The 21,444-nt window shown below is 37.4% G+C and overlaps 1 protein-coding gene across 5 annotated transcripts in view; it reads right to left on the reverse strand.

Moving 5' to 3' along the window:
* Positions 1-21,444, reverse strand: part of LOC133263304 (bifunctional heparan sulfate N-deacetylase/N-sulfotransferase 3) — a 62,626-nt gene that overhangs the window by 8,086 nt on the left and 33,096 nt on the right. For 4 of the 5 annotated variants that reach the window (XM_061443045.1, XM_061443027.1, XM_061443060.1 and 1 more), the window contains 6 exons: positions 19,954-20,082; positions 9,130-9,312; positions 6,957-7,053; positions 6,085-6,208; positions 2,694-2,868; positions 2,089-2,259 (listed from right to left, as the gene is read on the reverse strand). In XM_061443045.1, coding sequence (XP_061299029.1) covers positions 2,089-2,259; positions 2,694-2,868; positions 6,085-6,208; positions 6,957-7,053; positions 9,130-9,312; positions 19,954-20,082 — 879 coding nt within the window. The remainder of the gene's footprint in view (positions 1-2,088; positions 2,260-2,693; positions 2,869-6,084; positions 6,209-6,956; positions 7,054-9,129; positions 9,313-19,953; positions 20,083-21,444) is intronic. The other variant, XM_061443037.1, reaches the window with a different exon arrangement.

Genomic DNA, 21,444 nt, shown 5'->3' on the forward strand with positions numbered 1-21,444 from the left:
ATCTTTAAATGCTGGGTGGGGAGTAGTGCCAGAAACACTGCTAATGTAAAAAAAATCCATTCCAGAAATAAGTCTACTGAGGAGATACTGATCATGTGATATTGTCTGCCTGGTCTTGTGTATCACACATGATGTTCAGGGCTTAGGATGTGCATCTTTTGAGGCTTGATCTTACACAGAACCAGAAGGAAGCTAATGATTTGTATGTTATAGGCCAAAGAAGCTTATAGGGAGATCCAATTTCCAGGTTGCTTATGTGCTATCTATACAGAAACCTACAGGTCCATAAACACACACACTTCGAGGCTCAAAGACACACAGAAAAACTGGTCTTAACACAAAGAATACACTGAGGATTAAGGATCAGTGAAAGATACCAAATGCAGATGATCAGGAGTACCAAATTGTTTCAGTGCATAAATAAGTCCCAGCAAACGCTCTGATATGTACATGCACTGTTATGGGCAGCAATGGGTAAGAATTTCCCCCAAAAAAGTGTGAAAAAGAGACCCAGTACTTTGACAGTGTGCTGGTCTGGCTGGAGTAGAGTTAGTTTTCTTCACAGTTGCTGGCATGGGGCTATGTTTTTCATTTGTGCTGGAAACAGCGTTGATAGTTCAGGGATGTTTTTGTTATTGCTGAAGAGTGCTTACAGGGTCAAGGCCATTTCTGCTCCTCACACCTTCAGCAAATAGGCTGGGAGTGCACAAGAGGTTGGGAGGGGACACAGCCAGAACAGCTGACCCCAGCTGACTCACAGGGTACTCCATTCCATATGGCATCATGCCTAGCAACAAAAAAAAGGGGGGAAGAAGGATAGGGATGTTTGGATTTATGGTCTTTTGTCTTCCCAAGTAACAGTTACACATGATGGAGCTCTGCTTTCCTGGTGATGGCTGAACACCAGGAATGCCAATGGGAAGTGGTGAATTAATTCCCTATTTTGCTTTGCTTGTGTGCACGGCTTCTGCTTTACCTATTAAACTATCTTTATCTCAACCCCTGAGTTTTCTCATTTTCACTCTTCTAATTCTCCCACTCTATCAGGAGGGAGTGAGCGAAGGGTTGTGTGTGGTTTAGTTGCCAGCTGGGATTAAGCTACAGAAGTTACAAAAACGTCAAAAAAGTTATGTTAGGTAGAACATAAATTTATCTAACAACCTGATGATGCCTGAGATGGCAAACATACTGACGTGCAAAAAGGCTTTGTCCCTATTGCTAACTGAAACAAATCGGAGACAACTTTCTGTTCTCCACGTCAAATGGCACAGCATGACCTGATCTCGCCTGAAAAACCAAATTGGTGGTGTCCACACTCACCGATGGTAATGGTTTGTGTTACCCTTCTAACTTGGCTCTGAAACTGTGTGGCAATATGCTTTTTGCTATGAGTCCAAATAGTGCCATAAGTGTGTTAAAATTCAGGCAGTATGGCCAGCAGTGGGACAGTGTGTGAACTCTTGCACAGGTACAGGTTTATTTACAATCATAGCCTGAGGGAGATTTCTGCATGAAAGGGCCAAGAAGTGGGTGAAGACACTGAGGCATTGAAATATTATGGTGTTACAAACCCACTAGATGATATCCATTTTTATGTGGCAATCCCCATTTCAGATGGAAAAGGTATTTTTTTTATACCCCAAAGTGTTCAGACATCAAAACTCTTCTCAACCCATACAGGGTGGGCAACGTCCCAGCTGACATCCCTTGATGCTCACTTATACTTGCTACCACTCAGAGTAGATACAAATGTAACTGAGTAGCTTCCCTTTAATTTTTCTTTTGGGAACTCTGATGAACATCTGATATTAAAGAGACCACAAAGCACTGCATGTCTGGTTCTCTTTTCCTCAATATTCCTGACAAAGAGCTAGACATAGAGTGATAAAAGCATGAGCAAATGAAAGCCAGCTGTAAGTTAAAGTTCACACGTAGCTATGAAGAATCACAATTAATGTCTTAAAAAATGCTCTAGTATATCTAGGATATCACTGCAGATCAGTATTCTCTAGGCAAGACTTTTACAAAGGTAATATTTTATGATAGTATATATTTGAGATTAGGATGTCAAGTTACAGTCTTATTCACCTGATAAGGTGGGAAGTAAGTTAGCCATCTTTCAATATGTGTAGCATACAATCCTGGTGCTAGGCATCTCTTTTGGAGAGCTTTAAGCTCAGATGGTGCTCGAGGTCCAGCTGTGATCACTTGATAGAAGCTGAATTTTAGAGCTGCAGGATCTTCATGTGATCGCTGATGCTGTAAAAGAAGTTACATTGCTGGAACTTTACAGACCACAAAAATTGGGCAAGTAAGACAAAACTGGTAGGTCTGGTCTTATTGAAAAAAACTGCTTAATCTATCTTGTATTTTGAGCATGAACTAGAGAACTGTGTCTATAAACTAAATTTGTACAGGCTGATTACATAAATTAATTGAGTAAGTAAGCATTTTTGCATGCTTGTATTACCATTTTGAAAAGGTGGCTTCTGGCATTTTAACCCCTGAAAGATTTTCAGGTTTACACTGACAGATACCTCAGCCCACAGGTGATCATATATGGTACACTGATTGATGAATAAAAGCTGCTATTATGCAAACCCTTTATATACATATATCCTGAAAGGATATACAAGGAGGAGTCAAGGTGGAAATCTTCATTTGTACCTGCCTGTGTACTTCGAAATGCATACCTGATACCAGGAATATGCCCGATCGGACGGGTCAATGAGGATGGTGATGATCTTGGCCTTGGGGATGAGGGAAGCAGCTCGTTTAGGAGCTTCCTCAGAATGGAAATAGTTGGCACTTTTCTCAAAGAGGAAGTCAGTGGTGACATTAGAAGGAGTGGGGAAGAAATCCATGTACCTAGGAAAGTAACATCATTCTCAGAATTACTTTCAAGTCACACAAAGGTTGCAAAATCTGTTATTTTATATAAATATATTTTATTCTAGAATAATCAATTAAAATAAGCCTCATTGCCAAATAAAAGCAAACAGAAGCTTATATTTTATTTTTTATCATATTGTCTTTGGTACTTGCTTTCTTCTCATTACATAAACATTGCAGTTAATTGAGTAATATGCTCAAAGTTGCATTCAAAAACTCTGCTACAAAGCTGCATAGCTATTGCATCTCACATGCAGACTGTATGTAAAAAAAACTGAAATTAGAGGATGACCAAAGAAAACAGAATGAAAGGATGCCGCTGCCCTGTTAGTTTAAAGTGTTCATATCTGCCTAATGCAAATATTTGAGAATGTGATACTGTTTCATTGAACAAACAACGGACTCTATTTCCCAAAAATATTACAGCTGATTTGATGAAAGTGATGAAGCTATACCAATTTCTGCTCGCAAATAAAATTATCAGAAACTAATGACTCAACCTGTGACCTCAGAATGTTTTACCAAAAATCGACAGCAAAGGTGGCAGATAGCTTTGAAAGAGTCAATAAGCACTACAGGCAAATCTGCTCTAGATCATGTATGCTGTCATTACACTGTTGTACCAAAGTCCTGGTAGACTGAGTAAGTACAAAGCAATGAGGGCTACAACCCTGTATGGAAACACTTCATATTAAATATGGTACTACAGCAATTTTTGGAAAAAAAGTGAATTGATTCTTTAGCTATCATGGCAAATTTGGAAACAAAAAGTAGAAATTGATGTGGTGTCAATGAAAAATGGTAAAGAGATTGGACCAGTGGGATATCAAGAGGTTATGAAGTTCAGGCTCAGCATTTCTGCTGAACACACACTGCAGAACTCTTGCTCAGTACCTCGTTCATGAGACAATTACTAAACTTGACAAAGGCAAAGCTGAGAAGGCTTTAGAGAAACTTGTCTAAGAAATTTGTAACATGAAGAAATGTATGACTGGTCTATTTAGACTTCTCCACTTCAAGAACAGAAAGATCAGTTCTCATCTTGCTCTTCTCTCATTTCTACTGGGAGACTACAATGTACATCCATACCTCTTTCAAGATGGCAGTACTGAGGTTGCCAAGGTCTGAAAGAACCCTCTTCTGCTTCAGTAGTCAGCCTTGGTCTAAATGTAAGCTTGGACAATGACTAAGTCAGCATCAGCTCTGGGAGAAAGCTGTATCTCCACAACCATAGAAGAAACTGAGCTGACTGTTACAGAATCGTAGAATGGTTTGGGTTGGAAAGGACCTTAAGATCATCTAGTTCCAACCCCCCTGCCATGGGCGGTGACAACTCACACTTGACCATGTCGCCCAAGACTCTGTCCAACCTGTCCTTGAACACTGACAGGGATGGAGCACTTACCAGTTCTTTGGGCAGCCTGTGCCAGTAAATAACTCACAGTAAAGAACTTCTTTCTTGTATCTTACCTGAACTTCCCCTGTTTAAGTTTAAACCCCTTGTTCTATCACTGCAGTCTCTGATGAAGAGTCCCTCCCCAGCATCCTTATAGGTCCCCTTCAGATACTGGAAGGCTGCTATGAGGTCTTCATGCAGCCTTCTCTTCTCCAGGCAGAATAGCCCCAACTTTCTCAGCCTTTCTTCATATGGGAGGTGCTCCAGCCCCTGATCATCCCTGTGGCCCTCCTCCAGACTTTGTTACCTATGAATACTCTTGCCTTGAAAAAGTCCCAGGCAATTAATGGACTAATGAGGAGATATCTTGTATCTAACTATCATTTGGTAAGCTCATTTCATGCCAGCATTAAAATATACTATCAGACTGAATGTCTGAGAGATTTGTCTGGCAGCCAGAATACAAATCTAAGCATTAAGTAACTGCACCAATGGGTAGTTCTGACTGTCCAAGACTTTAACTGTTAGAAGCGGCAGAGGTGCGTGGGACATGTAGTGCAGAGGTACAGATAGCCAAATGGGTGCTATAGAGTGCGAACCTGGACCATACAGGTTGACCACTGGGAGCTTTATGCACCAATGCTGTGTTAAGATTAAGGTCATTTGGCACAAGTCTAGCAGCTAAATTATATCTACTTGTCAGGAAAGTGGATATGGCAGGAGGAATGAGAGAAGCAGCAAAGTGGTCTTCTAGCAACATGAAAACATGCATTTTGTGGACGAATTGGCTCACTGTACTTAGGCTGTCTCCTTCAGTGTGTACCTGCTGTGTGTTGCTTGCATGTCATCTTCACTGACTTGAAAATCTCAACAGGAGGAAGTCAGCTTTCTAATTTCCAGTCATTTAGATGGCATCTCTCTATTGATAGTAACTGGCTGACTCACCACTCTTTGCAGTAAGAATCTGCTGCAACAATTATAACTCTGTAAAAACTAAGTGACTTAAAACCAAATTGGATCTGATGTATCTACACTAAGACCATATAACAGTGTTCACCCTGTTAATTTCACGGATGAATACAAAGGCAATAAAACTATCTTCCCTTAAACTGGGGGTGGGGGAAAGAAAGAAGACAAAACACCAGTAATCTTTTACTGGTGCTCCCCAACCATTACAGCATGTTACCACTTTTCATCTTGTGGTGCTTTAGACCGTAGCGCTTTCTGAAAGCAAGAGAAATCAAGAATGACCTTTTGCGTGTAGCTATGTCTGGTGATACTCCGGTAGTCATAGAACATGGCAGGAGTGATACATACTCTTTTTTAGTACCACTTACTAAACCTGCAGAGACACTAACATTCTCCTTATTACCTGATCCTTGAAAAACAATTTGAGAGGCTTTCCCTGTCCCCCTTTTGCCTGATTTGAGGAAAAAAAAAGCCTCTCCCTGGTATTAAGAAATAAGATTTCCAACAGGAACATAATTTTGCCTACATATATCAGAGTAACAGCTATTACTTTCCCAATTTCAACAGCACATGTAATGAGCAATATATATTACGTTACTGTTCCGCATATATTAATAAATGGATATTTACAAAAAAGCCTGACAAAAATGACTGCATTTATGATATTCGGTAATAAAATTGTTATTTACTTGCATTTATCATTTTAGAAGGACACTGATGGTCTTCTTTTATCTCACTCTCTATGGAAACCATTACTAACACTAACATCATTTCCGTATTGTTCACAATATATAAACTTGTATATTTATACTAATAACCCATCTTACCAATCAATCCCCCTGTGGTAGTTATTTCTATTAAAGAACTGTACCTCCTCAAAGGTTTTTGGGCTGGGGGAGTTACTAATGATGGAAGGATGCATGATCAGGAACAAATACAAGGCTGTGGTACCTGCAAACAGGATACAAATCCAAGATTAAAAAAAAATAAATTAACACGTACATTTTTTGGAGAGGTTGTACACCTAGATGGAGTACCAGTTTTATTCTATTTCATTTCAGTGAGAGGATGCTGATCGATGTCACCTAAGAATCTGTGCTTTCTGTGCTTTTAAATTGAAGACATATAAAGAACCATAGCTAGTTAACACAGAAACTGGAGTGCCAATGCAGAAATCTGCTTTTCACATTTTTAATAACTGTGTTTTAAAAACAATTACTGTTTTTTATAAGACTGTCACAAAAATAATTTAAAAATTTTGCAGTCAGTAGCTACTGGGGATTGCAAATCAAACTGCCTATTGGGAACTTCTTGACTTGAAAAAAATGCTATGAAATAACAAGTTTCTATAAACATGACACTTGCGGGACAGACGGGAACTTGCAGTAAAGAATCTATAATTTGAAAAATGGCTGTCCTTTTGTCCTTCCACATCTTGTTGATATCCTTATCAGTGTTACTCATTTTGACATAAAGTCAAAAAAATCTGACACACACCTGAACCCTGCATTTTCAATATATGTAATGTCTGTTATTGTAACTTACATTATTATGCTGTATTTGAATGATATCTGAAAACTAAAATATGCTATTAGATGATCTAGGTCTCTGCACAGTAGTCTCAGTGAAAAGTGATTACTTGGTATAATTACTTGAACTTACACACAGTCTATCTTGTTGAAATACAATAAAATCTCACCAGTTTTCTGGGGTCCTACAACCAAGAATTTTGGTAATCGATCACAGGTTTTTTCTTTCGACCAGATATCTTTGTGCCGTTTGTCATCACAGGGATTCTAAACCGGAGAACAACAACTAAGAATTTCATTGGTAATCAGATTTTTTACTAATGTACAAATACTCTTACCTGAAAAAATTATTTTCCCTTATGACAGAAACCCATGCTATGTATTAAACTATTTCAGTGATTCAGAAATGTATCTGCAGTGTAACTAAGCCAGAAACTATATCTCTTAAGTGTGTGGCTGGGTTTTTTTAATGAGATAAGTAAGTTGAAGAAATGTAGTTTTCATTCTACGTGTATATAGTTGTCCTGGCTATGCAATAGACCCTGGGACAAGATAATTTATCCTATGAAATGTCAGTATGTTCAGTGGAATTGTGACAAAGACAATCTGATCCCACATCTTAAGTTGTGGGAATAATTCAAAATCAATTGTTCAATTACATACAAGATAGGAAGGCTTGAAACTGCCTTGAACAGTTATCTAGTTATTGGCTTGAACAGTTATCTAGTTATTGGCTTGAACAGTTATCTAGTTCCTGATGTTTTCTTTTACATTACTGTAACAGCTACCATCCTATCCATGCTGTAGTTTTTAAACTGAAGGAATAAATGAATTATAATTTGTCTTTCCATTCACAAATACATATTCTGATCCTCGAATTCAAATCAGTATGTAACACTTGGTGTTATGTAACATTACATAATTTACATTATTTACATAATGTTTATTTAAATTTACTTAATGGAATCTTGTTTTTTTCATTGGCTGCTTTACAACTAAAGCACTTTAAACTTGTTTTAGAAATGCTACTTGCTAACAGTTTTTGATACTGTTGCTTAGCAGTACTTCACTAAGATGAAGTTTAAAAAAAAGTAACTGCATTCAGATTCACATGCATTATAGACACCCCACACCACATTCAGTATGTAATAGTCACTGTTACTTACAAAATGCCTTTTCTAAGTCAATACTAATTTTTCAAGTCACCTGGCTACAGGCTGATTTCCATTTTTAAAATTAATTATCTCTTAACATTATGCAAAATTCTTGACTTTTTTTCTCCTAATTCAATGTTTTATTCAATAACAGCATGAATTTCAAGATGCATATGTAAGTCCAAATTTGCAGTCTCACACTCAGATTCTAAGTTGGTAATTCAGTATCCAGCACTAGAAAACATTGGATTAAGCAAGCTTAAATACATTTTTATGTTTGATTTAGTAAAGTTTGCTCCTCAGAATATTTCTAGCAAATACCCTCAACACGATAGTATTTGGCATACATATTGTCACTGTAAGGACACACGTACCTACACACTTGGACATTTCACTGAATTGGTTGAACTGTCACTGAGCATATGCAGAAAAGAACACAACAGGGTTCACCACTTGCTGCAGTCGTTTCCCTTTAGGGCCTATGCTCTTAGTGCTGGACGATGGACTGGAGATGTACCAACTGCATGGTCAGTGCAGGCTTCAGCCGTAGTGGGTCTTCATATTCCTGATATTTTCAATTTACTCACTTCCGAGTGCAGGATAATCAAGCAGCAGAGTTGATAATATCAATGTATGAGGTGCTGGTAAACCTGTTTGGGCAGTTCTCAGCCTTTTGTGAATAACTTTCCTATTTATCTAATCTATTTTTACTTGGCTAGTCAGTTTTAACATTAAAGTAGCCACGGTCTTAATGCCTTTCTCTCTTTTTGGATGCCCTCTTCTCCTCACACCCTTAGAGAAAAGCTAATTTCTTTAATGGCCAATTGCTAAAGTATGTATATACATTTCTCTGCCAAATGCTTCACACCTGTTAGCTCCAAAAGGAGAAGAGAAATAACACAGTATGTCTTTCCTGCACCTCCTGCATTTCTAAAAGTAACAAATAAAATGAAAGATAGTTTTAATTACACAGCTTAATACATATTAATTTCACAACCTTTTATGGGCATTTAAGTGATGAGAAACAATCAAGTACACTGAAGCATCAGTGAGGTGCTTTATGGAACCAACTAGCAAATCTATAAATATTACTACTTTACTCTACAAGAAACAGAAGCAAAGAACTTCACAAAAACCACCATCAAGACGATTTTTTTTCCCCAATCTCTTCATCATCAAACCTGCCTACCTGCCAGAGAGGGTCCTTCTGCTCAGGGAACAGTTCAAAATACTTGTGAGCCAGCTGAACCGGAGGAAGAGTTTGCAGTTTCAGGTTTGTCCAGGTATGAACAAAATTGGCCAGGTTCACAAAGGTGTATAATCCCAGGCGGTCGTTTCCGTAATTGGACAAATGTGTCATGAAGATGCTAATCTTTAGAAACAAAATAAAGAGAGCAGACAATGATTCTTTGTACCACTAGATGGCAGTGTAACCACAGATAACATCAATTTAAATTGCCTTTTGCTCTTGGCGCTGCAAGACTTTGATCACATTCACATAGCTCTTGCTGTCCTTGCTCTTTGTTGAATTACATCCTCTTTCTCAAGTCAAGTCCATGCAATCAATGAAGAAAACTGGGGGATAGGTACTATGAACTCTGTGTGAACCAGGATATACAATCCTACCCTGCGGTTGTACAACATGTAAATAACGTTTACAAAAACAATACTCACAGGATTAATTCAAGTGGAATATAAATGTGATATTAAAAAGGTGTATTTTGGTTTTGTGGAAGAGTAAAGAGTCAGAGACCAAGAGGACAGCTGACCTCTATTGCTGTAATTTAAACCTCATTGCTCTAAAGTTTTGCAGGACAAGTAGCACATCTCTTCTACAAAACTATTCTACAAGCACTGGGCATATAGTCATATATCATATGCAGAAACAAACAAATAAAATCTGAAACCTGAGTGCTTTCAATTAATAGTGCGTAAAATAAAGGTTTATCAGTTGTAAGGCTACTTATATCTGCTCTTTTGACACCTTACTGTGAAAGTGTTACTAGGATAAATCCTCCCCCCCTACATCCTTTGCTCCAACTGCATTCGCAGACTCCTAACAAAAGCAATACCTGCTGTGAAGGTTTCTCACAGGAAGGGCATGTTTGGCTACATCTAATCATGCCAGTGAGTGGAGCAGGAATACACAGACTGCAAGGATGGTCTCTCAGGGACTGAAGAAGGTCTGGGCTGAAGACTGACACCTCTGTTTTGCAAAGTGATCGATTTTCAACGTAGTACCTCACTGATGAAAGTCTGTTCTTACACTAAAATCTGCAAATGCTTGTCTTTAGCAGTGATTTTTTTTTTTTTTTAATAGAGCTCTCAAAGACAAATTTTCTAGACTAATTTTCATTAAAATATTAGAAATGTGACTCTTTTATAAGTAAATCTGCTAATGCCATGAATAGGCAATTTCTATTTAAAGTTAAACTTGATGTAAGCCACTTAAAAAAGGCTTATCATGACCATAATTATGAAATTTGTTCAAGAACTGAAGTTAATCTTTTGTAAAGAAATTCCAGCCTTCAATTTCAAAAAGGAAAAAGAAAATAAAACATGGAATCTACAGCTGTATTGTTTCAGAATATTTAAAACACTGGCTTCCTTTGATATTAAATGTTCGAAACTACCAAACTTTTATTTTTTGAACACCTAACTCTACCACTACAGAAGACTGAGTGGGAATTCACAGTCTGTGAATGGACACAGAAAATGTATTTTATTAATAGTGTCATTTGGTGACTTCTCTTGGCTTATAAAGTAAGCTGAGGGCCTCAGTTTGTCCAACTCAAGTAAAATTGGAAGATATACACTGCTAAATTATTAGGATGCTATTGTTCTTTTCAAACAGGACTGAGTTAAAAATAACTCAAACCCTCCCCGTTAAGTAACCAATAATAAACATTTTGCCAAATGTATATAAACCATTTCAAGTTTCCTTTGTCATTTCAGTTCTCAAAGCAGTAACAGACCAGCTATAGATCTACATTGTTTTCAATAAAGATACAATTGGGGGGTTTCCACAAAAAAGGTTAACTCGTTTTCTTGACAGCCTCTTTCTTTCCTTCACGCAGGCAGACCTCTGACATTTATAATGTCAGTTCACATCCTGGCAACTCTTTAACTACCAACATTTACAGCACTGCCATGGGAGAAAAAGCAAGAGAACTTGGAAAGATTTCTAGTGCGGGGAACATATGCAGTATTTTTTCGCTGAGAAAAATATGACCATAATTTTAAGAATGTCAGAGTGGAGACTGAAAAATTGATTAGATATAGTATCATGAATAATTTCCAGCATATGAAACTGTGTCAACGAAGGGGGAAAATATATCATAAACCTTAGTTCCCATTTTAAAGTTGTTGGTTTCTTTGGTTGTTTTTTTAACATAAAATTGTTAATTATTTACCAAATGCTGGTAAATCTTGTAAAGAAGTCCATACTTAGTGTAACTATATGGCATCAAAAATATTACAGATCAGCTGAAACTATCTTCCAGAAAAATCTGAACAAAAGGTTTCCTCCCCTGTTGATACTGCACAAACTCCTAGTAAAATCACTATCAGCACCTGTGTAAAATTAGTCAACTACAATCCTGTGATTTACAGAACAATGAAATATTGCTGATCCAGGGCCCAATTCACCTGAGCTTACCTGAGAAGAACTAAGTTTTGTCTCCAGCTGCAAATGGTCTTTACAGGCTGAACTAGCAGCCTGTGTAACTAACAGGAGCATGATCCTGCAATGGTCTCATTCCCATTAGTCTGAGAAGGATCACGAACCACTCTGCACACCAGGGATCCCTGTGAGAAGTGGCTTACAGTACAAGAGGCCAACGTGCCAGCCACTCATATTCTAGGAGCATTTCTGCGAGTTTGTTGACAACAGCTATGCAGCCATGGCACTGGGAGAGATGTGCAAGCTGATCCTCTGGTTTCCCTGGCTATGAAAAGAAAATGATATCCAAGTGCCATTTTGAGGGACTTCACCTTGGCGCTGACCCAGCTGCAAGGGATGGTGTGTTGCTACCCACTTCCCTGCTTTCCCACCAAGCTTGCAGAAGGATGGAAATGCATATCATTACCCCTCCATTTGCAGGTGTGCAGTTTCATATCAAGACAAAACATAATTACTACTTTTTGTCTTCTGTACTGAGTTATGATACTTTTGCTCAATGATATCACATTCTGTTTCTTTCAAACAAGCTCTAAATAATGAACGTGATTACTCTTTCTGTGTCAACTAACAGTTAGCATGCTCTCCTATTAAATATTCTCTTAAAACCACTCTTGAAGAGATATAAAAATAATGCTCTGTGGGCATCTCAGAAGACCAGATCTAGTAAATAACACTATTTGTTCAATAACCTTGCACTTCTGGGAAATGCTGTAAAATACAAATAGAGCTTCGTATATTTCTTCATTCCTTCTTCAAAAGGGAAGCAGCTGTGAATGGATTTATATTTACTCTAACAAGCATTTTAGCCTCCCTTTCAGTTAAAAAGAGCTTATTTGACTTCATTATTTCCAGCCCTCTTCTGAAATAATTTCCTTCAGGGCATCTCAGCATTTTCTTTATCTCAGTGAGAAAAGGATCACCCTTTTTAGTGGTTCCTCATAAACAAACTATCATCTTGGTTGCACTTCAATGCACATTCTCCACAGGATTTAGTATCTTTCATGAGGGGACTGAAAAGAATGCATGCAACTTTTAAAATGATATTTTGGGACTAAATCTGGCCTCTGGGCAGCAGCTCCTTTCTTGCTCCCACACATTTTCAGATCAGAAGAGCAAAAGTGCTTTCCTGTACTCTGCCTTCTCATGGAGTTTTACAGACAGCTGTATAACCTACTCCTTTCAGCTCCCCCTCAGCATTTCCTTCCCCAGAATGAAAGGGTAGAGGCTATTTCTGTTTGCCCTCTTTCCCAAGCCCTGATTTTTTTTTTTTTATTTTGCAATTCTGACTAGTACTGCAGAGGCGTAGAGAAATGAGTACAAGCACTCAGGAGAAACAGCCTTTACCTTTCTGAATGCTCATTCTATGCTGCATATCTCCTTACTACAACAACCTTTCCCAATTAGAGGTAATAGCTTCTAGGTCAAGAAATTAAAGTTGAGACCGAGACTGAGTCACTGCTATTCAATCATGTGTATCAAGAAAAGATGAACCAGCATGATCTAACTTACATATCAGGAACAGAGAAAACAACAGATGATTGACAAACAACTTAAACAAAAAGAAAAAAATGCAACAAGTTGCCCAGCTTCTGGTGAGGGATGTTATTTTTACAGGCTGTATATCTTAAAACATACTGACCACTACAAAATCAAAACTACTACGATGCTGCACATATTAAATTATACAGTAAGGATGCTACTAAGCACCTACAGTCTTGATAACTTGTTGTTGGTTTCCTGACAAAAACAGCCTGCCTCCCAAAGTAATGACATTACCCTTAATTCCCAAGTGTGAGAAGCCCCTCTTACCAGGTTTGTGCAAGGTTTGTGTTTCTGGTTTCTTCCCCCTCAAGTCAAGTGGTCTCTATTTTTTGGAAAGACAGGGACGAGAGAAACCATTCAAGGATAGTGGTAAATACTCCCCCCCAACCCCGCCCTTCTTCTTACCAAGTTCCCTGTGATGGTCTAGAAGGTCAAATTATAAAGTTTCCCTATGTTGGAACAGGAGTGATTTATGGTAAGCAAGACTAACTGCTCTGATGGAAAATAACAGAGTGGATATCTTTGTGCTGGGCAACCTGCAAGTATTCCCACTCCCTTCCATATGTCCTGATAAGCAAAATGTACCTTGCTCCATGTTTAAATTCCATTTTACACAAACATTTTGCAGATGAACAGACTGCACTTATACCCCACTATTATTATTCTTCATGTTCTTTTTCTGTTTATACCTCCTGAATGGCATACTGCATCAGGAAGACTTCTGATTTGGTTTCAGTTACAGTAATAATGCCAGAAAGAAGCGGTGATGTCTACAGAAGAGTGAAACAAATTAAGCACAAAAACCTCTAGAACAGTGACAAGCCCATAGAACAGTAGTCCACTAAGCCACTGGTCTCCAAACTTTTTGGAGGGCATACACTTATCTGTAAAAATTATCTGAGCATGCATGCCCAAGGTATGTATATTTATTTATAAGTTATATACTTGTAACACTGAAGCTCCAACATGTATTATTCTCCCACTTTGGAAACCACTGAATTAAGCTGTTGGGTTCAGACTGTGACCTGAGAGCAGAGAGGACTCCCTTTTCACAAGGCAGCTCTACTTTCTTTGGCAGGCATCAGGAAAGGCAAGGGAAGACTGAGACTTGAAATAACACTGATGCTGTTAAACAGATTTAGTATTATTTTGGCATTTTAAATCTGGAACTATAAAAGTTGGTATAAGAAAAAATGGTAATAAACACTTCTTGTGTACTGGGCACATCTTTCTTTTTTTAACTACATATGAATCTGCTGCAGGCAACTGAAATCAAATAAATTTATGTTATTAAACCAGTCACCAAGGTACTTTTGTCATGAGCACTGTGTCACCCTCCAATCTGTGCAACAACATTAAAAAAGCAATACTGAGGCCTCCCAACTCAACAAAGTTAAGCACAACACTTTAAAATGAAGTTAAATTATGACTGACAAATAATTAGGATGATCTCTGCTAGGCACTAGAACCAGATGCATTATCAATTTAGTATATTGCTGATATTGTAGCTACTGAACAAATGTTTACAGGCCACAAAAGTACATCTAACTCTCAGAATGCCTATATTCCAGTTAATTTGGCATTGTGTACACTCTGCAGTTCTGATACTGTCTCTGTGTTACTCTGAACAGTTTTGTTTCAGGTATACAGAGACTCGGTAACAGCTGGTTTTGCTCCATTACACTAACAAAGTGATAGAATAATGAATCAGATTGCAGTCTGTGCTCTATCTACAGTTGGAAGTCTATCTATAGTTGAAAGATATTCCTTTTAGACCTTTAGGTTTCCAGAAAAACTGTGTTCAATTCCACCAGTGTGATTCCAGCTTGCAACCCCACCTTGCAACTTGCCAGGCTGTCCTGCTGGCTTCACAGCTGGCATGGATCTGCCCACTTGCCCAAAGACAGCAAGCCAACTAGATGAATTTGATTTACATAGCAGTGTTTATAATTTCACTATATATATAGCCAGGGAAGACGTAGAAGAAGAAACAAAATTGCCTATTCAGTGCAGTTCTGAATTATTAATCTGACAGGAAACCTGAGTTTATTTGCAGCTGCTGCAAAAACTTTTTTGCCTTTCTCTGTAAATTATGCATTACCCATTTTGGCAGTACTGTCCAAGAGACTTGCTTCACTAACAGCTGTAAATCACTTGTACAAGACTTTCCAGGGGAGAAGAATAATCATGGTATCCTAGAAAGGTAAAGTTTTCTTACTGCCCAGAGTTCCAATGCATTTATTGTACACTGTTACAAGGATCACCTATAATGAGACAGGTAATCCTGTCTGTTCCACAGCCTTTCCCTGCTGCCTGCTTATTTAGGATTTTTTTGTATTTTGTCAATTCCACCCACAAAATAGCAGACTCTTGAGTGATTTTTGTAGGACTGCTAGGAAGGCAAGGAATACTTGTATTTTGCAGTCAACAAAAATGGTAGGCAAAACAGAATTCCTCCCCTGCCCCAACTCACAGTAACTCCCTAAACTATTGCTGGAATTCTCAAGAGTTCCCAAAATGGGCACAAGTGGACAAGAATGAGATGACAGGGGGCTGGAGCACCTCCCATATGAAGACAAGCTAAGAAAGTTGGGGCTGTTCAGCCTGGAGAAGAGAAGCTGCATGGAGACTTCATAGCAGCCTTCCAGTATCTGAAGGGGGCCTACAGGGATGCCAGAGAGGGACTCTTCATCAGGGACTGTAGCAATAGGACAAGGGGTAATGGGTTTAAACTTAAACAGGGGAAGTTCAGGTTAGATATATGGAAGAAGATCTTTACTGTGAGGGTAGTAAGGTACTGGGAACAGGTTGCTCCATCCCTGGCAGTGTGCAAGGCCAGGCTGGACAGAGCCTTGGGCAACACGGTCTCCTGAAAGGTGCCCCTGCCCATGGCAGGGGGTGTGGAACCTGATGATCTTCAAGTCCTTTCCAACCCTCACCATTCTATGATTCTATGCAACTGTTGCCTTTCTCACTCACCCACCCATGAGGTGCACCAAGCCTGCTGATTTGAACTAGCACTGACTATTCATCTTGTTCAGGGTCACATAAACATACAGTTAAGTCCTGCTGATGCTCACATAAATCCTCTAATTTTTTAGTGCTAAAGGAGATAATTGCACCCCCCCTTGCTCCAAATCAATTAGCTTAATAGCTGCTCTACTCACTGTAACTTGGGAGAGGTAAAAATTAGAGGAAAATACTACTTAGGACTAAATGCATACAAAGATTACAATTATTTTAAGATCAATCAGAGACAGGGCCTAAAACATTAACAGTCTTCCCTCTCGATCAGTATGGCTGTAATCATATGGAGAACACACAGCTGGCTACACATTAGTTTCATTGTTGGCCTATCACCATTTGAAGGCTTTCACCAAGCTCCTCTTCACAGGGCATTTTCCCTTTTCTTTAGATTTGTAGACACATAGTACTTTGTAAAGAAGTGTGCGAAATGCAATTACTATATTCTGTTCTGTTTGTTTTGCTTGGGGGCAGAAAAAGTATAGAATGTTTTCATGAACTGTTGCTTTCCTTTATACATTGACCTTGTAAGACAGCAAAGCTCCTGATCTGTATCTTCAATAGTTCAAAGCATATTTTAGGACTGGGTTATATGTGCTTTCTACAAAGTTAAACTGAGACACCTTAACTGATGCGACTGGAAAAGAAGCAACATACAACATTGTTTTAGACCACATCTTTCAAATTACATACTTATATGAAGAAAAATTTGGTATACTAGGTTACCTGGATTTTAGAATCAAAATATACCTTCAATATCATCATTTGAAAACTAAATCACACAGATTAACAAACTGGAATAAACTTTAGGAATAAAATCTAAAGAACTGGTAGAAAGCAGATGAGATTTCATATTGTTGATCTACTTCACTAATTTTATTACTGAAACTTTACACTTAGAAAAATAGCAAGTTTTCCACATTAAAACAAAATAAAACTAGTAGACCTGTCCTGTGTTTAGCTTGTTTATCTAGTGCAGCATGCTGCATACAGAAGCAGATGGCATCAGAGATATGTAAGAAAATAGTACAGGATACTCTACTGCTGGGAGAGGTGTGAAAAAAAGCCCTCTGAAAGTCTTCCCTGCTTTCAAGGTTAAATAAAGCGTAAGTCTATATGGAATCCCTGTCTTATCAACTACCACAGGCTAGAAAATCCAACCAAATTCAATACTGTATTTCAAATTTTCATAAGTTCTTGGTGTCAAAAACATTACCTTGAAAGAAGATCTTGACATAATTCTCATTAAAATGCTCATCCTCATTTAACTGGCTATCCTCTGGTTTTCTGTTTCGAGACAGCTAACCAAAATTTACTGTAGGTTCTTCCATGAAATTTCAAAGCTGTTTCTATTTTTTGTCTCATTTCAAATATACTCAATCTTGATCATTTTGATTTCTCTTCAGATTGGAGTCTTTCCGAGTCCTTCATAGTCCTGTTCAGTCAAATGCTTTCAGTTTTGCATGTAAGATTGAGTTTATGGAGCATTCTAGATGAAATTGTATCATGGGTTTCCACAACTTTATTATACAACTCTCTGCATTATTTTCAACTCTATTCCTTCCACAGTGTGTCAACGTCTTAAAGAATAAGGGACATTGATATACCTATGTATTATCCATTTTGGGAAACTAAATATCTATGAAGTTATAGTTGAGAATATTACTTAGCTGACATTGTAATCATTCCCAGGTAATGTTTCTTCTTCTTAGCTTTGCATCAATGAAAAATAATGTTTAGGAATTGCCTCATAACAAAATTTTTGTATCCTCTGAAAAGTTGTGTGTTTCACATTAAGATATCCCAGCTATTTTAATGAAAAGACAGAAAAGCTTATCAAGTCCAAAAATGCTACTTCATAATTAGATAAATTCCTAAAGCTACTTCAGTTTTCATTTTAATGCATAAATCTTTGCCCAATTCTGACTTTCACATAATAGTATAAATACGTATGTAACGCTTAAAAAAATCCCCACAAAGATGTAAACCCCAATCTTGAAATTGGTTACGTGCCAGGCTGATGCTTAGAACATTAGAACCTGTTTATAAGCAGATATTAAAACCAGATACATCATCTTTTCAAAGGCATTCCTTAAAAGGATTACAACAATTTGTCTTGGGAAATATTTGCCTCATATTCATTTACAGTTGTTTTTAGAAAACAGTGCATTTAACATCTATTCTTTTAGCCTGCAGTGTTTTTGGGATATCACAGTTCTCAGAATTAGGTGATCATACCATCTACACTGCAATGCACAAATCAAAGACCTGATTGTAATATATAAAAATACATTACTGCACTCACATTCAGAAGTGTTAGGCAGGCATGATCAAACTTATTAACCAACAACTATGACTGTTTCACTGCTTATCTTGTCTTCCCTCCCCCACCCAATTCTTTCAATTTGAAAGGCTTATGCCTTGACCAACCATATTAAATTTTGCTTTCTCGCTACTGTGCAAAATGGTAAAATACTTTTTGGCTAAGTTGTGGCTGTGTTTCAATACGGAATACAGTTGGAATTGACTCAAAATGTTACCCTATGTCTTCCTCTAAAGTGCCATTTGTTAAGCTGTTAGTTAAAATCCATATATTGCCAAAACTATTATGGTACCAATACCCTCCATTCAAGGAATTTTCCAGGTCTCCCCTCTGTTAACATTTTGTGCCTGAATTGGTATCTATCACTGAAGTTCGGACTGGGACTACTGACATCCTCTAGAAGGCAGACAACGTTTGTTGAGGAAGGGAAGTTTTATTTCCTAATTTTGCTATGTGAACATGAAAAAGGCAAACAAACCACAGTAACTGCTCTCAAAGAACCAAAACTATAGTCTGAAAGAAGCTGATGCTGGAAAAATAGAACTGTACATAAAATGCTGAAGTAGCTGACAGAAGCTTTTTCTCCTTTGCATTTCCACTAAATTATGAAAGATTAAAAAAGGGCACAAAAATATTTAAGATATTATTCCAAAGGATTTCAGTGGAAATATTTTTTGTTGCCTTTGGTATTCCTAGTGATATGGAATCCTAGTGATTACATTTGTATAAAATGGGTAAATTTATTTATATGTTTCATTTGGACTTCAGATGAAAACATCCCCTAAAAGCCTGTCTTAAAGGACAGTTTTGATGCCATGGACCTAATCCCGTGCCATTTTGGAGTACTATACAGTTCTCTTCTATCAGTAATTCTATAGTTTCATAGCCTCGTTTGTTGTTTATTCTTCTATTAAAGACAAATGAAAGGTTAATTAGATATATTAACCATGTGGTCCATTTATTTGCATCCTTTTTTTTGAAACTATTCTGAATCAGCACTTGAAATTCTCAAAACAATTAACCACATGCACTCCTTGCTTGCAACTTTCTCAAATGAGTGTTCCCAACATTTCTGAATATAAATTTGGCAGAAAAAGAGAACGAACTTCACCTGAGGTGCTCATCTCATAGTAACGTCAGTCCTTAACACCTGAATTCTTATCTCAGGGTTCTTATTTTATTCAAAAGTAGAGAGCAACACGAATGGCTGCTGCTACTACTCCATTACTGACAAAAAAGTCAAGAAAAGTAGAAATCATCCTTGTATAACTGACAGAATACATATAAAATTAGACCTGAAGTTAATTAACTGATAAAGCAGAAGACCTCACTGCAACAAATCATTACTATTTGGGAGACCCAGCAGATTAGCCTTGACGCATTCTGTAATTTCTCCTTTCATTATTTTTTAAAAAACATTTAAAAAATTACACTGTACTTACTGGATTGAGAACCACTGTGAAGAACAACTCTCCTCCTTGAATACTTTTGTCTAGTTCCTTTGGGCCTCCAGGATACTCTTTATAGAAAATTGTGTGGGTGAATAAGCCACAGGTTTGCCTAGGAAGCACCTGAATTTATGGGGTGGGGGGGAGGGTGAAGATGGAGGGGTGGGGAGTCAAGGTGAAGTCATAAAACAAAAATATTTATACTTTTAATATGATTATAAATGCCATATAAGTAACATATGACTGAAATTGTTCCTTTGTGATAACTGTTGGGTAGATTTGTCATCACAGCTTTGCCAGAAGTTGATCATGATCTAGTTGAATACACTGGCAGAACAATAAATAGCACCTACTGAAAGAAATAACATTTTATTATCAGTGAAATCATAATGTCCAAAAATTCATCACGTTTTGTTTGAAACTGGAGATCAATTAGTAAGTTGCAATTCAGCAACCTCCTAAAGCTATTTTGTCTGTAACACCTCATTCTAAAACCAAGTATTTGAAGTCTGGTTATCAAAGATTTCCAAAATCTTAAAATAATCTGAAACATAATCTGAACTATTACGAACTATTATCAGTCCATATTGTATTGGTGTTTTGTTGTTGGGGTTTGGTGGGCTTTTTTTTTTGGTTTGTTGGTTTTTTTTGTTTATTTGTTTTTTTTTTTGGCTTTGGCATCACCACCAATAATAATTCTACAGTGACACATGATGAATTTTGCAGGTAATGCTCACATAATAAATGTGCTTCTCATTCAGCTGTGCTAAGTTTTGTAAGGCCAGCTGCAATATAAAGTAACATAAAGGAAAATATTTTTTAAAGTATGCAAAGAACAAGTCTTTTCAATAGAAAGAGCTGATAAATGCACGTAGGTTTTCCAGCAGAATTAAAAAATATATTCTATCAACTTCAGATAATAATTTGCTGAAGACTACTTCAATTATGTCTATTTTTCATAGAAAATCAACAGCTAAGTATTGCTGTTCACGTATAATTATCAAACTGGGATTGGTCTCAAATATTCTAGTCCAATTTAAGACATTCATTACATTATAGCTTAATTTTTTAAAGTATAAAAATCCCTTACTTGACATAGACTGTGGTTTTGTAGATATTCTTTTATTTCTTGTAGTTTAATTTCTCAACATTTTTGTGATGTACAGTATACTGTGACCATAGATAATGAATTCTGCATTGTTACAAAATGGATGGAATTTGTACATTTGCTATAAACTTGTAAATACTTTAAAACCCTTGGATTTCGCTGATGAAGTATGAGAACAATTCTTCACAGAGACGGAGAATGAAGCTGTACTGAATGTGAAATGCTCTGGGAAATCTTACACAACAGTTTTACTGAATTTATACTGAATATATTCATCACTATAAGCCTGAAGATGTAAAGTATTAATGCATTTGCCCTGGAGAACTGGAAGCTTCAGATTCCCAAACCAGGTAGTTTTATATATGGCTGTGCTTAGA

This window comes from Pezoporus flaviventris, unplaced genomic scaffold (genome assembly GCF_033815535.1).
Source record: "Pezoporus flaviventris isolate CSIRO_AGI_PZ_B2104156 unplaced genomic scaffold, CSIRO_AGI_Pfla_v1 ptg000002l, whole genome shotgun sequence".
Taxonomy (NCBI): domain Eukaryota; kingdom Metazoa; phylum Chordata; class Aves; order Psittaciformes; family Psittacidae; genus Pezoporus; species Pezoporus flaviventris.